We start from the raw sequence: 18655 nt of genomic DNA, 5'->3' as shown, positions 1-18655 counted from the left end.
GACCTCTATCGACATTGTATGACTAATTACAAGACTCATGAGTACTGATATTTCTAAAAACAGGTCTGTAATAGAAATCAACCTGACCGCTTGTCTATCTGTGTGTTTGTCCCTGTGATGTATAAGCGCAACTCCTTTAAATAGGCTAAATAGAATTTAAAGAAACTTTGCACAGTTGTAGTTAACTACCGATGATGTGCGAAAAGGAACATAAACCTAGACCAACATGCATAAGGTGAGATAATCGTATTTGCGGTGGATTTTTTGTGGATTCACTCTCAGTTCGATCTACGTTACTGGTATAACTAAAATATAACATGAGCTTTTGGAAACTATCAAACTTCTATGAGATATTGTTCTGATATTGTTTATACAATATATTATGATTTCAAGAGTTGTATAAGTTATGTAAAACATTTAATATGTTATATTTCTGCTAAAATCAGACAAAAACTTCAAGTACAATTTTGTATCCACGAAGAAGTTATTCTCCATAAAAATCTAAATCTAAATGAGTAACTATTTTCCACAAGATCATTTACAAAATATTTGCTTTCTATTTTGTTCTCCACGTAATTGATCTGAGATATGTATTTCTAGACGAGAAGAGACCATTTAAGGTAAAATTTACGTACAAACTTGAAAATTGCAAGACCACAAGGGATTACACATTTTCTACCGAGAATAATACTAGCACAGTTATCCAATTAACCAACTACAATCAAAGGGTAAGCGATAAAAAATACATACTAGGATACCCAGTAAATGCTTTTTATTATGCAAAAAAAGCTGTTTAATATTTATGCTTACACCGATACACGTATATATACAAGCACTCTCTTCAAAAAAGACATCGTGGTTCTTTCGAAGTTCCTTTCAGTATTCCACTGATCGAAATTAAAAGGAAAAGTGGAAAAAGCTTATAAGAACCTTCGCCACTTATTATTGTTTCAATCTCAAGTTTATAACCTCGATAATTGTTTAGAACCTCGGTGACCGAGTGGTCAAAGTAGTCGAGCTTACTCTATCGCTAGCCTGTCAACACTGAGGTTGTAAGTCCAAATTCTGGTGCGCTCAACTCCAATCTTAATTGACTAAGATTATTAGTTTTCTTTCCGAAAGTCGATGTTTCTCTCTAGGTACACCGGCTTCCTCCACCAATATAAACTAACCGCCACGAAATAGACCAATTAGTTTTCTTACCGAAGGTCGATGGTTCTCTCTAGGTACTCCGGGTCCCTCCGCCAATATAAACTAACCGCCACGAAATAGACCCATTAGTTTTCTGACCGAAGGTCGATGGTTCTCTCTAGGTACTCCGGCTTCCTCCACCAATATATACTAACCGCCACGAAATAGACCAATTAGATTTCTTACCGAAGGTCGATGGTTCTCTCTAAGTACTCTGGCTTCCTCCACCAATATAAACTAACCGCCACGAAATAGACCAATTAGTTTTCTTACCGAAGGTCGATGGTTCTCTCTAGGTACTCCGGCTTCCTCAACCAATATAAACTAACCGACACGAAATAGACCAATTAGTTTTCTGACCGAAAGTCGATGGTTCTCTCTAGGTACTCCGGCTTCCTCCACCAATACAAACTAACCGACACGAAATAGACCAATAAGTTTTCTGACCGAAAGTCGATGGTTCTCTCTAGGTACTCCTCCACCAATACAAACTAACCGCCACGAAATAGACCAATAAGTTTTCTGACCGAAAGTCGATGGTTCTCTCTAGGTACTCCTCCACCAATACAAACTAACCGACACGAAATAGACCAATAAGTTTTCTGACCGAAAGTCGATGGTTCTCTCTAGGTACTCCTCCACCAATATAAACTAACCGCCACGAAATAGACCAATAGTGCTGAAAATTGCATTTTACACACTACTCAATCAATCAATCGCTCGTGGTTGTGATAATGATAATGTTTAATGAATATGTATTGTTCTTGGAAGATATTTGAGACTTTCTGTGATATCTTGTTTAAACTCCAAGTAACTGAGAGCTAGAAATATTTTATCGACATGTGTCTATTGTAAAGAAATATGTTAACATCTTGAAGGTGTCTAGGGGTTGAGTAGATTGCTCATTGATAATTTTCAGGTATCCACTTTCTTCAAACTTTATATTCAACTATAGTTCAATACGTGTCCAGGTATAAAACCATGTTTGTTGGGCTGGCTTTATTTGGATTATCATTATGATTGTTTCAAATTCCAGATATTGATATTACAGTGCTACAGCTTAATTTTATTTTAAAATAATTTGTAGATTTAAGCATTCCATACCCATCAACAAATTAAAAAAGCTTTTAGTGTTAATTTTTTTAATTATTATTTCAATGGCTCAACCGAGCATAAGCTTAATATTTTTTAGACTATGGATACATTTCTATTGAATTCAATCAATTATTTAATCTACATCGCATTAACCAAACAAAACTTAAATTAAAACTGAAACTTAGTTTACAGTAAAAATTTGTCAGAGACTAACAATAATCAATATTTTGCCGTTGTTGATTTTGTAAATTCCATGGAGAGCACTTTATTGATAATATATAGATAATTTTATATACATGTTTTAATTAACTGTATAAATCCCCTTGTATTGACTGAGTAGGATTTTGTAAAGAGTAACCGTATATGAAAGTGATTTATTGATATTTTTATCTTTCATATATAACTTGATTGTCATTAATTTAATTCAATTTTGACTCTGAAAGCATCAGAGACATTTATTTTGACAACATTCGATCATACAGTAAGTAATGTAATTTTTATTTAGATTTATGTTTGCTCTTTTTATATAAAATTAAGAAATAAAATTGTGCGTAAAACAATCAACAAAACGAATATAAAGTTTTATAATTAATTATTTGTACATCAAATACGCTGTTCACCTTTTAAAAAACTCTCAATATTTGCTGTTAGTTTTTGTCCCCAAAGTTTGCTCTTTAATATGCATTGTTCATACAAATACTGTAAAACTTAGGAATCTGGCAAATGAATTCCTTCGAAGTTTTTTTTCTCCTTGTCTTTAGTAGGTTTTTATAATTCTATCTTTATTTCATCGACCCTACTCACTAGAACAAATATTTATCATCAATAATACGAAAATATTTCTAGCTGACAACCATTTTAAGAAAGTTTGATCGTTTTACAGTATTAAAAACAAATGTTGAGCAGATGTCAGTCCGAGAACAACCTTTTCATGATCCTATCCAACTAACGAAGCTAGGTTAACGGCTTGTAGCACTTGTCGTTTTCAATGTTGATATTTTTATAATTTAAGACATGCAAAAGAATACACTAGCTGAACGTATTATAAAAATAAGACAAGACAATCCATCCAGTATATCTACTCCAGCATCGAATTCAACGTCAAGTTCAGATATACGAAATCTTAATTCGGCTTCAACCAAAGGAACTAGCACTGTGTCATCGTTAGAAGATGTTATTAATTACAGAATAAAAAAGAGAAAAAAAGAAACAAAACAGAATGTTCAGATCAATTACGACACAGAAATGGAACAAAGTACCACTTTTTATAAAGAAAATGTTACGCCGACCACAGAAGCTACAATAGAAAGCGATTCACAAAGCCTTATAAGTATACGCAAAAGAAAACAGAGTATGAGAACTTTGTCCACCCAATATAGTCCTAGAAGTCGTGTTGTATATGGGGATTCTAATAGTGCAGAAAATAGACGAAGGCCGTCGTCTCTAACTAGACCTTTGGCAGATGTTATAAAAGATCTAGGATCAAAGAAAAGCGTTTGCGATATTTCAAATTCAAGTAGATCACGTGAAAATACAATAATTAAAGAAGAACTGAGACGTAACGACAATGTTTCCATTGAGGATAATTATCATGGATGCAATCAATTACAAATAGAAACAAATGAAGGAAAATCTTCAAAGCCTAACACTACTCAAGGCCCCAGTAATTCAAAAGAGGACGAAACAGTTAAACACATAACAAAAGTTACAATAACACCTAAAAAGACTCGGAATCTTCTTTCAATTGTTGAGGGATCACAACATGATGAACTAGTAAATGAGGATACAGAAATAACGAGTAGTAGAAGTCAGGAAGACGAAATTTTGAATGTAAATATTGAAATACCTGTAAACCACAAAGAAAAGCCTATTGTTTTACCTGTCATAGATGAAGATAGGGAGCATACGTCGACAATGCATAACTCAAGCGAGGAAAATAATAATCCCGATGAAGCGAGCGATATTCCACGTTTTAATAAAAACGCAATTATTATGTCTGATAATAAAGTAGAAAATGGTAGTAGTAAAAGGGAAGAAGATGTCAGAAAAAGTGACATTATTGAAGAAGACAAATTAATCGGAGAAAAACAACAAGTAGAAACAGAGAGAGAATTTGGTGAAAATCAAGAAGAAAAACTAAAATCGAGTTCTGATAATATAAGAGTAGTAAAAAGCAAGACAGATGTTGTCTCAAAAAATAAAACCGGAGTGAAAGACAAACAAGTGAAAGGAAAATCTCAGTCTAAATTATCGGGATTAAACAAAAGTACAGAAAAGACAAGGTATGATGATAGCAGCCAAGAAATTCCGGCGAAAGAAGGAAACCCTAATGATACATCTAAACAGAGCAAGTCTAACTTAAAAATGAAGAAATCAGAGAACAATCGTTTACACAAGCGAACTGAGATTTCTAAAACAGATAACCGTGACAGACGCACAAGTGTAGTTTCAAAAAGAGGATCTGTGTCAAAGGTATATTTTAATAATTATATTTTTTTCATAGTAATATGTTCATACACAAAATACTAAGACACACATTGTGCAATTATCCCATACTTATACTCCCACAGACACGTTGACCTTATATAAATTTGGCTATTCTCTTTTACGTCCACCATGGTCATATAGCTACACACGTATTAAAATATTTAAAGATCCCTAGGTGTTCAATTTTGGGATTTGGGCTTTCTAAATAAAGGTACATCCAGAAAAACGCCACTGACACAACAAATAAAGTGTTAATTCCATTTTTTTAGAACTGGATTGACACCATGCTGGTGGACATGTAATACCCTACGAAATCCTTAGCTCTGGTGCTCGGTACTGTCAGGACTTATTACATATGTTTCTAAAATTCTCTGTTATCAAATCTTAAAAGTTATGAAAAAACTAAGTTTTTTTTCAGACGAAGTTGAACTATGATAGATTTGGCTGTTCTTATCCATGTTCTTTGTGGTAATATAATTCCACGTGTTTATTTTACTACACACCCGGCTTTTCAATTTTTGGATTTGAGCGTTTCTGGTGGAGATAGTTATGTGTTGTTTTCATTCCTTGTTCTTGTCGATACTGCCTGCGCATGAACTGATTCTGAAATTGTATGATCATATGGGACGAAGTCCTCAATTACAGTGCAAAATAAAAAAAAAAATATCAAAAAAAAAAAATCATTGTACTAACTTTTTTTTTGTCACTTTTTTTAATTCCCGCATTTGCGCATCTACTTCCTTCTTCCGGTCTCGTTGTCATGAGACTTTGAGAAGTCTAGTAAAATATAGCAACTCAAGAAACATGAATAACCGTTACCTGATGGTCGCGTTTCTTTGATAACATTAAACATGACGTCATAACTTAAATAACTTCACAAGTAAAATCCCTAACAACAGAACCAAAATCGGAAATGTTACGGTATATCCGTTTCTTTTCTAACAGATTTTGAAGTTACAAAAATAATAATTCATACAGACTTCGTCCCATTTCACAAGTATTGCCTGCCTTATATTACCATTAATCATTAGTTATAAGGGGCTTCTTCCCATATTACGGTAGGAAAAAAAATTTTTTTTTTTTTAATTTCCCGCAAAAAAATCATTCTTCTGATGAACTCAAAATCGTTAACTTTTTTCCGACCTTTTTTATTTTCCCGCATTTGCGCAGAAATGTACTTCCTTCTTCTGGTCTCGTTTGTATGTGACTTTGAGTAAAGAAGGAACACAATATCAATTTTATATTGATGATTCTTTGATATGAAAAAAAAAGTTACCTGACGATAGCGTTTCTTTGTTTAAATTCAATATGACGAAATAACTTAAATAACGTCACAACTAAAATCCATAACAACAGAACTAAAATCGGAAACGTTACGGTATTTCTGGTTTTTTTTAACAGATTTTGAAGTTTAACTATGTTTGAATAAAAAGAATAATTCATACAGACTTCGTCACCTTTTACAGGTAATGTCTGCTTCATATTATACTGATGCGTAAATAAGAAGGAGGAAAAAACCAAAGGGACATTCAATACTTATAATTGAAACAAAAACGACCTCTCCATGGCAAAAAAAGGTGATAAGACGCGCAAGAATACCAAACATTAAATAGAAAAACTAAAGATTGAGAAACATGAACCCGTCCTGCTCCATAAACAGTACACGTATTGGTGTTCTTGCAAGTACATTTCTGGTGATAGTCTCATTCTGTAATGTCGCAATCGAGAAAAGAAATCGGGATTGTTGGTCAGAAAATTGGAACATATCCGTGGTTATCTATAATCATCTATGACACATATGGCTAAACCCTCTCGTAATGGAACACGTAAAACCGTACCATAATGATAACCCCTATCCCCAGTAGTAAGAATGGTACTGTTATGTTATGCGTTCAATATTAATGCAGTTATCGCATTAAAATATAGATTCGTAACACGACAATATTACTCAACTCTTGGTCACTTAAATTTTCGAAATTTTGAAACGATCTTTTAAATTTGCATTTCATTTTGAAATTTTATTGAAAATGCTAAGTGGAAATCTTCAAATAGATATGAAGGAAAATTCATTTTATATTTTGTAAAATATAAGCAAACTGGTCTATACTGTTTACATTATTATATAATATTAAGTACAATTGGTATTATGCATTTTAAATTAAACGAACACTTTTATTGATTCCATCCGAGGAAAATTTACTTGGTTACTACATTTTCAATATTAATTGCTTCATCTTCGAAAAGACAACAACCAAAAGGATAAATTGAACAAACCATTTAAAATTTAGAGATAATCAATTTAAGCATAGCTTTTATTCCCGCTCCTATTTTCCGATTGAGAACAATGATGCTAACAATGAATTTAAAAATATTTTATCACTAGAAATATGGGTCTCAAAATTAGGACATGTATATGCTTGCTGACTTAACTTTTCATATCTAAAAGTTATTTACATTTTAATTCTATTTTTCGAAAAAGGAAAAATAGTATCAAATTTAACTCTGGTAAATCGCCATTACAAAAACTCCTTTTACATGACAGAAGTCATGATATATTTCATTTTATTTCTTTGCGTAAATAGTTAAAGCAACAAATACTACTGTATTTATATGAATCAAAATTATTTTTATACGAATATTTTTCACAAGAGCTCAGTAAAGACTCTTTTATTTTTTTTCTTCAAATGAATAAACATAAGACAGGCTCATTTGTCACAAAATCCTATCCAATATCGTTTTTAATCCGAAAATAATTTAAAAGCGCGCACAATCATCAATGCATATAAAGGAAACCTCAGAAAAAAATAATCAATATCGTGATTATAATTTTCTACTGAAATAACATGTATTTAAATTTTCTGTAAATAAAAGATGTAAATGTTTCGTTAGCTGAATAGTATTAAGGAAAGCAAGACAGTTTACATTATTAACCAAGAAGCGTGTTTTCAACCTCGTACTTTATTTGGCTTTTTAAACATTTTTTTATTCGAGCGTCACTTATGAGTCTTATGTAGACGACGCGTGTCTGGCGTAAATATAAAATTTTGAACCTGGTAACTATGATGAGTTTATTTGTATCTTACGATATGTTCAATACTCACAAAAATATCACATGGCGGTTCTTCCGATTTCTATGGAAAAAAATACATGTACAATTTACAGTTTTATGAAGGGGTGCAATTATATCATTATTTTTGTATAAGTGAATGATAAATATATACCATACTCAGATGCTCTTATCTTTTAGAAATCGTTATCTCTGTTGTGTGCAAATTACCGAAACACATACGAACGCTTACAAGCCTCTAATTTAAATTGCAATTTCATATCCGACATTAATTGTTGTTTGCATATGCACAGTACCTTGCATTCTCCTTTCAAAAGTCGCTGTTTTCAATAGGTTAATTGAAGAATAATTTGCTACAGAGGTAACATTGACATACACATCTAATAGTAAAATGATATGACAATAACCTTGCCATACAGGTCTGTAATGATGAAACCAACTATTTCTAATGATATTTATAAATGATTAACCGAACGTTAAGGTCTGAAACAGGCGGTGAAGCTCAACTGCATCTTTTAGTAATACACCACCTCTGTTATAATCGAATCAATACAAATGAAGTGAAATGAAGGACAAGAGACAAATAAAAGGCAAATACATTTTTTTTTTAAGTTTTGGAATATTCCAACCTTAATTAACCACTTTTCATGTATCTTATTAACATTACTTTTAAATTACAGTCATATAAAATATTCTCTCGGGCTCCGACTGTCAACCTCGGGAAACGACCTTTAGTCTGCAATTACTACAGTAGATAAGTATGAGCATTGAAAGACCGAACATGACTTACTGATGTATTGTTCTGAATTTTCAGTTCCTGTTCAAATTAAAATGACTGTTTGAAACTAAAATTGATTTACTAGTGTTACGGTCATCGATTGAGTTATTTTTACAAGAGGTCTTACAACTTAGACGAGATACACTGAGGGACCTACAAACACGCATAAACAGTACTAAGCTTTGAATTTGTTACGCCAGTCGCGAAAAGCTTAAATGTTCTAACGTTCAATGTTGATTTTTCTTAAACTTTCAAATATTTAAAGTATACTTATGTTTATTTGCATTTTTGATCTATCGAGCAAGATTATTTGTTTAAACATCTTTGATAAACATATAAAATTGAAAATAAAAATACGTACTTTTGACAGATATGATATGTTAACGTACTAATCTACTAAACAAACATAACGTCATTTTATATTGTTTAGTCGTACTAGTTTGATATGGCTGTTAAAAACTGTTGAAAACGAAAGACGCATTTAAGTGTACTTTATTTCTCTCCTTTTGATACAAGTTATTTCCCGCTTATTTTCGTATATGATAAATGTCAAATGACTTCAACTGTTTCTTCCAAAATAATTAAAGGTATCAGGTTATCGGTATTCAAATCTGGAAAACAATTATTTTCATGCATTGTTTTTCGATTTATAAAATATACGTTGGCTGCATTTAATATGTTCTGAATTTTATTGAAAATGCTAAGTGAAAATTTTCAAATAGAGTGAAAATTCATTTTGTATTTTTTTAAATATAAGCAAACTGGTCTAAACCGGTAATAATGTATATTTTATTTACATTATTATATAATATCAAGTACAATCTGTATGATGCACTTTTATTGATTCCATCCGAGTAAAATTTAGTTGGTTACTACATTTTCAATATTAATTACTTCGTCTTTGAAAAGACAAAATTGAACAAACCATTTAAAATTTAGAGATAATCAATTAAAGCATAGCTTTTATTTCCGCTCCAATTTTCCGATTAATGTTTAGAACAATGATGCTTACAATGAATTTAAAATGATTTTATCACTAAAAAGTGGGGCTCAAAATCAGGAACATGTGTATGCTAGATGAATTAATTTTTCATATCTAAACTTTAAGTTCTGTTTCTTTTTTTTTTGGAAAAAAGAGAATTAAATTAATTGCTTTTTTAAATCTAGTAAATCGCCTTACAAAAACTCCATTTAAATGGCAGCAGCCTTGATATTTTGTTACTTTGAGAAACACATGAATCAGTTTAATCATAGCAAAAATACTGCTTTGATTATGTGAATCAAAATTATTTATCAGCAATTGAATGTTCGGCTCTCCCTTGACACCATTTGCAAGTATGATCTTGAGGAAACGATGATCATAGTCCGTCGGAAGAGGACGATTAATGGCTGACCCGTGTTTAGAGAGAGCACGTAAAAGACAAGGCAGAACTCGCACTCGAAAAGTGGAAAGAGAATAATATAAGTTGCAATAACTTGTTTCCCAAACCACTATATATAAATTTGTATAAACTAAAGCATCTTATATATTATTTTCCAATGCATAAACATTAGACAGGTTCATTTGTCACAAAATCATATCCAGTATCGTTTTTAATCCGACAGTAATTTAAAACCCCGCCCAATCATGAATGTTTATAAAGACAACCTCAGAAAAACATAATCAAAATTTCGATTTTTCCACTGAAATCAGATGTATTTAACTTTTTTTATAACTAAATGTTGTAAATGCAGATTTCGTAAGTGCAAATTTCGTAAGCTTTATAACATTACATACAAGGTAAGCAGGTTATTAGTAACGCTGTATATATTACAAACCATGAAGTGTGTTTCATACAATACTCACAAAAATATCAAATGACTATGACGGTTCTTTAGATTTCTATGACAAAAATACATGTACAATTTCCAATTTTATAAAGGGGGTACGCAAATGACCGCAACACATACTAACGCGTACACGCTTCTAATTTTAATTGTAATTTCATAAACAGATACACGAAGCTGTCTAAAAAATTACTTCTGATTCTAATTAAAACTCGTATCTGATATTGATTGTTGTTTGCATAATTACAGTACCTTGCATTTTCGTTTCAACAATTGATGTTTTGATAGGTTAATTAAAGAATTAATTGCTACAGAGATACCATTTACATACCCATCTAATAGGTTAAAAAGATATGACAATAAACCTGCCATACAAGTCTGTAATAATGAAACCAGCTATTTCTAATGATATTTATAAATGATTAACCAAACGTTAAGGTCTGAATCAGGCGGTGAAGCTCAACTGCATCTTTTAGTAATACATCACCTCTGTTATAACAGAATCAATACAAATGAAGTGAAATGAAATGACAAGAGACAAATAAAATGTAAATACATGTTTAAAAGTTTTAGAATATTCCAACCATAATTAACCACTATTCATATACATCTTATTAACATAACTGGTTAATTTCACTACGGAGACTCTGTCGTATTAAATATTCTCTCAGGCTCCACCTGTCAAACTCGGGAAACGACCTTTAGTCTGAAATTACTGCTGAGTAGATAAGTTTGAACATTGTAAGACTGAACCTTGTTCTGCATTTTCAGATCATGTTTAGATCAAAATGACTGTTTGAAACTAACATTTTATTTACTAGTGTTATGGTCACCAATTGAGTTATTTTTACAACTTTGACGAGTTATACTGAGGGACCTACAAACCACTCATAAACAATATTAGGCTATTAATTTGTTACGCCAGACGCGACGAAGCGTAAATTTTCTAACGCTCAATGTTGATTTTTCTTAAACTTTCAAATATTTAAAGTATATTTATGTTTATTTGCATTTTTGATCTATCGAGCCAGGTTGTTTGTTTAAACATCTTTGATAAACATATAAAATTGAAAATAAAAATACGTACTTTTGACAGATATGATATGTTGACGTACTAATCTACTAAACAAACATATCGTCATTTTCTATTGGTTAGTCGTACTAGTTCAAAAGGGTTGTTACGGAAAGAAAGAATAAATATTATTGAAAACGAAAAACGCGTTTAAGTGTACTTGATTTTTCACCATTTGATAAAAGTTATTTCCCGTTTATTTTCCTATACGATAAATTTTAAACAACTACATCAGGTTCAACCAAAAATGTTTAAGGGGAAATAAAAATACTTTTTGTCACGGGGAAAATGTTCAGAAATTAATTAAAAGAGTAGTTTGAGGTCAAACTATCCAACTAAAACTTGAAAAAGAAAATTTGGATGCTGTATACAAGGGTCTTGACATCTTACAGCCCTGTATAATTTTCTTGAAATCAGTCGATTCAATTATCAATATAGGCGTTCACCAGCGAGATGTTTTATAATATGTGTTACAAAGTCTCAGGTTTACGGTATTTAGATCTGGAAAACAATTATTTACATGCATTGTCTTTCGATTTATAAGATAAACATTGAATGCATTAAATATATTTTGAAGTTAGGAAACAAAACGTACCTGTCCTTAGCAGTCCAGGACCTTAAAATTTCCGGCAATTTTATTTCTTCATTTTTAGGGGAAATGGGGCGGGGGGGGGGGGGGGTTGATATTTAACCCTAGACCTTTGGATTCTAAGTTTAGATTGGTGTTCGTGTAATAGTAAACATTTTGTGTTGATTTGAGTATGATTCAAGTATAATTTTAATTTGACATTCTTCCATAAGTAAAAACAATGACTTTTAACCACTCCTTTGCGAATCCAAAAGAGGGGCGAAAGATACCAGAAGGAAAGTCAAACTCATTGATCGAAAATAAACTGTCAACGTCATGGCTAAAAAAGAAAATGACAAATAGACACAAGACACAACATAGAAAACTAAAAGATTCCAACATAATTATCACAAGCAATATACAAATATGTTCAATGTCCACTGACCATCGCGTTTACCCCAGCAACAAATAACTTCAGTCCTCCATTGAATGTCGTACTCTGAGCACCATTATATATATACACACAAAGACAATGACAGTGAATCAATAAGAAATTTGTAAGAAAAGTACACAGAAAGTAAAGTTACAATTGACAACGAGTAGGCGTTGTATGTTTTAAAAACAGGTTATTTGTATTGTTCATGATACAACCACTTATAAGCTATATCATGTCACTTTTCAATGTAAACAAATCAATTTCTTTCAGGACATGTGCAATAATGGAGCAGTATAATGTTACATGTATTAATAATCATTTGACCGAAACTTGTCCATTATTGGATTAGTTAAAGCAGTATATAGTTTTAAGTGTTTTTTAAATAGATCCCTATTCAGAAATATTGATGCCATGTTTGCCATGCAATTGTACAGATATGGATTAATTCAGATTTATAAATTTTAAAGGAGACAAAACAAATCGCCATTGTTAAAGTTGCTGTTTTCATGGATAGATACCATTTTTTAGTATAGTCAATAATGTTTTTTTAAGTTATATACTGCAGCCAACACGGGTAATGTTGATCATTTTGTATAATTCAGACTGCATCTTATGAATTTGTATGTAAATGTTTTTGGACAAAAAGCTTCTATATTTAAGATAAGGTAAGACCTTTTGCATGGTAATCGAGTTTTAAGTATTGCAGAAATCCTTATAACTCATGGTTTTTTTTTATTATTCATTGGTTGAAATTGGCAATAATTATTTTCACAGATGAGTTTGAAACAAGGTCCTGCAAATGGTTTACAAGAAGCCATAGATAAAGAAAAGGATAAAAAGAAAAAAAACGAAGATTTTGAACTTTTAATGCAGACTTATATTAAAAACGTGCAAGAAGAGCAATTATTCAGTGAACAAGTCATAGGAGCTATTTCCAAATGGAAAGAATCTACTGAACTCGAAGAAAGTAGAAAGTCTTATTCAGAATCAATGAAACCAACAAAAGAAACTTCTGATTTGGATTGTGTTCAAAGCAAAAACTCCATGTCAACAGTAAAAAGGTCGAGTCGAAAACACAAAAAACATGAATCGAATGTTGAACTACCAGACGGTGTTATAAATCAATGTCAAGACGAGATTTCCAAAAATAACATTCCAGAAGAAAATGATAGCAAGGAGTCCGAACACTTCGCACAATCTTCGGGAACAAAACACGACAAAAAAGAATCCATTGAAAGACAAATCAGTGTCCCTCAAGAAAGTAATAACGAAGATAAGGGAATTACAAATAACAGCGAGACTCGGAGAGAAAACTCAGCCGATGTTACTGATGTAAAAGATGATGGAGCTTCTTGTAGTCCAACACAAAATTTATTAAGAGAAAGTCTTTCAGATGCCAACGCTGAAGAAAAAAGTCAAATGAAGGTTGAGGTCTCAAGTGAAAGCGAAAATAAACAAAACGAAGAGCAATCGACTGCTAAACAAGATACCGAAGATCGTCAGATGAGTTGTAATACCAATGAAGACGATACGAATAATAATGAGGATATAGAAGGAGATAACAATGACACAAATGTGATCCATAAAGATTGTGTTCTGAACATCCAACAACCAGTTATTAATGACGACACCGAAGAATCTGATAGTAAACATAAAGAAAAAGACTCTTGCACCGTAAAGAAAGAGACATTAAATAGTTCCAAAATTTCAACAGAATTTGTATTAGAAAGCGAAAGAGAAAATACTCGAACTAATTCGAATGAAAACATGAACGAACATATCGATAAAGATAATACCGATATTTCTAAAACAAACAGCAGTTCATTAAGAACTAATGAAATGAATACGCATAATTCAGAAGGAACGAATCAACAGTCGTTAAATAATTTGAAAGAGACAAAAAATGTAAATTCTAAAGATATACGTATGAGTGATGAAAACATTTTCGATACTACGTCAGAAAGTAATAGTACAGCCAACCAGACGGAACAACAGGAGAAGGTGACAATTACAGACAAAGGGAACTATAGCAGTCTCGGAGAGCGTGGAGGCAACATGAACTCAAATGGCATATATCCGTTAGAACGCTGCACTCCAGGGTCAACATTTGAATTTAAAGAAACAACATTAACTGCAAACAAAGCTGTCAAAAATGTGAATGATCAACAAATATCATCAAGCGTAAAAATTTGGGATAAAGATGACCAAGATCTTCCTCCTCTTTCAAAACTACAACGTCAATTTACTAGACTTCACCACGTACCTAGTGAAAATCATGTGCATGATAAAGAAGAATCAGCTGACTACAAATTTGGAGATGGTACTCTCTTTTTTGAAGAGAATAAGGTAAATTTTGTTATTTACTTTCCAAAAATAATCAATATGACGTAAATTATTTTCAATTTCAATTTTTTTTTAAAGTTTTTTTTAAATATTTGCACAAACATTGAGTGCATTTAGTTTCGAAAGTACCTCTTCAAGGATTTCCCAAAACAGTGATACAATATTGGCATGATATGAATCAAACATTACACTAAAACCTATCAAAGCTATTTAAAAGACGAGGTAATTGTTTATGAATTGTACCAGTACAGGAGATACCAAAGGGATATTCAAATTCATTTTTCGCAGACAAACTAACAACGCCATGTCAAAATAAAATATCAGTCAACAAAATACACAGAAGACTGAGTAACACAGAGACCACTAACATACTTCATACTTATTTATAATTTTATCTCAAACGTAATTTGTAAATGGTTTTTTTTCTTTTCTTTCGAGAACTACGATAGTTGCATGATGAAACTGACACATTATCATTGATATTTACAGTTTATACATCACTTAGATCTATCAAATCTACTTAATAATTTTTTTTAGAAACGAGGTTCTTATTACTGGACTTATTCGAACAAAGTTGTTTTCTTTACTCATTTATTTAAATGAATTTTATGCTTTTGGTACATGCAGCTATATGATATTTTTAAGTGATGGCAACCCTTCTCTCCTATTTACTAAATATGAATTAATATGTCCTCTAGAAAGCACATTCCTATAAAATTATATCAAATTTCTTTATTGGAGTAAAAAGATTCATATCAAGTCATTCTAAATTAAAGGATTTATAGAAAGTATCGATATTAGCTGAATAATATCTAGTTTGCTTTTTTAATATCTGGTCGCAAATCATGGAATACAGGATTCAAGAAATTACTATAACTCTACTATAACTAAAGTTTTCAATACTCCAAGATGTGACTATGGTATAGGAATTAAGTCAATCTGAACTTTACCTATTCTTATTCGCAACTTAAAGGGGAACTATCTACGAGATATATTGTTCAATTATTCATAAAAGTAAAATAGTGAATTGCAATTAACTTTTAACATCCAGTATGGTTCAATTTGTCAAATTAAGCTAAAAAACATTGATGATGAATTATTCAATTGTTAGTGAATAATTCGACCTCATTGAATCTGCATTCATGTGAACTTCAATTTCACGCCTTAACATGGATAACAAGTGCACTGTGCGTGTTCGAATATTTAAAGGGGGGAAAATGTCAACATTTAAAGTGAAACAAGATAAACAATTTGATAGACTGAATCGATCCACAAAACAATCACTCTTATACAGGTTAAAACGATGATTAACATATATTTTTAATCTATAATGTGGGAATTTAACAGACCTAGAAAAATCCAAATGCACGATTTCGCTTTCTATCTTTCTATATTTATGTTTATGTCGCTTATATGACCATCGGAGGTCTTCGGAGATCAACTCAATAATTGATTAGATGGCATCAAGACTTGAATACACATGAACCAAAGCTACATATTATCAGGCTCATGCCCTGTAAATTGTTTATCTTAGACTTTTTATAATTTTCATAAATATTTGACATGGAATATGAAAATTTGAGAAAAATCGGTGAACACGAAATTGACAGCTAGTGCCCCTTTAATATAAATATTATTAAGAAAATTCGGATATCAGAGCAGTGTGTTACATGTATTATATTGCTGCCGTATCTTGCTATCATCGTGTAATGATATTGTTTAATTTAGATATATCTAATAAACAAATATTTTTTGTATGTTATTTGAAATACTTGCTGTACAAAGTGCAATTAGGGTCGAAGCATATATCTGAAATTGATTTATTTTTAATTTCTTTTTTTAATTTTGAACATAACGTTACTTTTATATACGTTAATATACATAGAGATTTACAATATACATTAATAGTTAGTAGGTTAATAATTAAAAACGTGACAATTATGTTTTTGTTAAGCAAAACGTTTTTCTTATCTGAAATTAAAGTTTATTTATAAAGTTAAATCTAAAATTCTTCTGTGTAATTATCTAAGTTGGAATTAACATATGCATCTCAATAAAACGAAGGAGATAAGCAATTTGTTTGTATCAGAAGTAAGTATTTACATGATTAGTAAATCCAGTCTCAGTAAATCTCTAAAAGAAAAATACTTGTGTTCAATTGAATGACGTTAAGGAACGTTCATATATCCATGAAAAACAAAGACAACAGGTAAGATCTCATATAATTTTAATTTTTTAAGTTTAACAATTACGGTTTTCATTAACCACATAGGCTAATTTGATAGGTATAATTCGGTAGATATATCAAAGTGTAATTAAGTGTCATACAAGTGGAGATAACTCGAAGTTATTTATTAAGAATATGATTAAATTGCCGGAAAAATCTAGTATTGGAATTGATTCAAATACTAGCATCGAGTCCACTTGTAGAAGTTTAGTCATCAATGACTTCTCCTATCCAGTAGAAAACCAATTGGTGTTCGTTAGGCTGTCCTAGCTGTATGAATACATAGTCATGTCCGCGGTTGAAACTACGACGTTGTATCCGATCTGCGTAATAACTATGTGATGGTATCTGTAAGTTGTGAGGTTCAATGGAAAGATTTTAGTATATGTACCTATGCAACATACCCTCGTTGTAAGAGCAGTCTAAATGTTCCTCCCTGGCTCCATCCCGACCGATTTACACGGCCTTTTATTGTTATTGTTTATTATCCTAAATATGCATGACACATTTGCCACCTCTCGTTTAGCAAACAACATTGAGAATACATTGTTTATAGAATTATACAAAACAATGCGTTTGATAATAGAATACAAGCATTGCAAATACTTAGTATGTCAAAAAAGTGACAGTCCGATAAAACTATTGCAATATCAATTAGGTCGAATACAATGTTGAGCAAAGGGACAAGGTTTTACAAAATATGTCCAAACAGGTTTTACAAGATAATTTGCAGATAAAATCTATAAATAATCTGATTAGTTTATGATTGTGATAAACAATTAATGTATTCAATAAAAAATTAAACATAAATATTTGCAAACTAAGACCATTTAGTTGTGCGAGTTATCTTAATTATATTTGTCATTTTTTACAGAAACTTCTGCATACATCTCGGGTGGATAAAATAATAATGGATCTGTATTTCGCCCAAAAAGCTGACTATTCAGTACATAAAGACAGACTAACATATCAGTATTTCAATACAAATGTTGGGTTTGCAAGATCATCTACAAAGTTGGACGCTTCCAAAGAATTTATCTTCGGTAGACAGAACACCACGATTGACTGTAAATTTGCTGAAACCTTAAAGAGAATTGATTTGAATAAAACAAGGGAAAATTCCTTTTTCCTTCCATCTCCTAGAAGTCAGTGTAGAAAAGTGAAGGCCTACGCAAATCTTCAGAAGAAACTTGCATATGTTTTGAAACAATAATATTATCGGTTATGTGTCAAAGTATTTATAATAATGAATTATGAATTATGTAATTGATATGCTTAATTTCCAGTTCAAGCGAGTGTAAGATTACGTATCTGTGAAATTGAATATTTATGTATGCATCAATGCAGTTTTGATACTCTCAATAGTTTAAAATTTTCGATAATTCTAATTATTCCCTTAATTTATATGATGATATTTAAAACAAGCTTGACGTTATTTTTAGGAATACATCACAATTACGGCGCGTCAAACTTGGAATTATTCTTGGAAATGAAATATTTGGTCATAATAAATAGATATTCACCAAGACGAATGCAATCCAATATAAGAGGAGTATGATAAAGA

The 18655-nt window shown here is 31.3% G+C and overlaps 1 protein-coding gene across 1 annotated transcript; it reads left to right on the top strand.

Annotated features, from left to right (window-relative positions):
- The first annotated feature begins 2730 nt into the window (after positions 1-2730).
- Positions 2731-18403, top strand: LOC139523942 (micronuclear linker histone polyprotein-like). Its single transcript, XM_071318376.1, has 4 exons — positions 2731-2767; positions 3299-4758; positions 13296-14867; positions 17966-18403. The coding sequence occupies exons 2-4, from the start codon at positions 3301-3303 to the stop codon at positions 18302-18304; spliced, it is 3369 nt and encodes a 1122-aa protein (XP_071174477.1). The 5' UTR covers positions 2731-2767; positions 3299-3300; the 3' UTR covers positions 18305-18403.
- The last annotated feature ends 252 nt before the right edge of the window (positions 18404-18655 follow it).

This window comes from Mytilus edulis, chromosome 5 (genome assembly GCF_963676685.1).
Source record: "Mytilus edulis chromosome 5, xbMytEdul2.2, whole genome shotgun sequence".
Classification (NCBI taxonomy): domain Eukaryota; kingdom Metazoa; phylum Mollusca; class Bivalvia; order Mytilida; family Mytilidae; genus Mytilus; species Mytilus edulis.
Note: the sequence above shows the minus strand (reverse complement) of the source record. Positions and strands in the feature narration are given on the sequence as shown.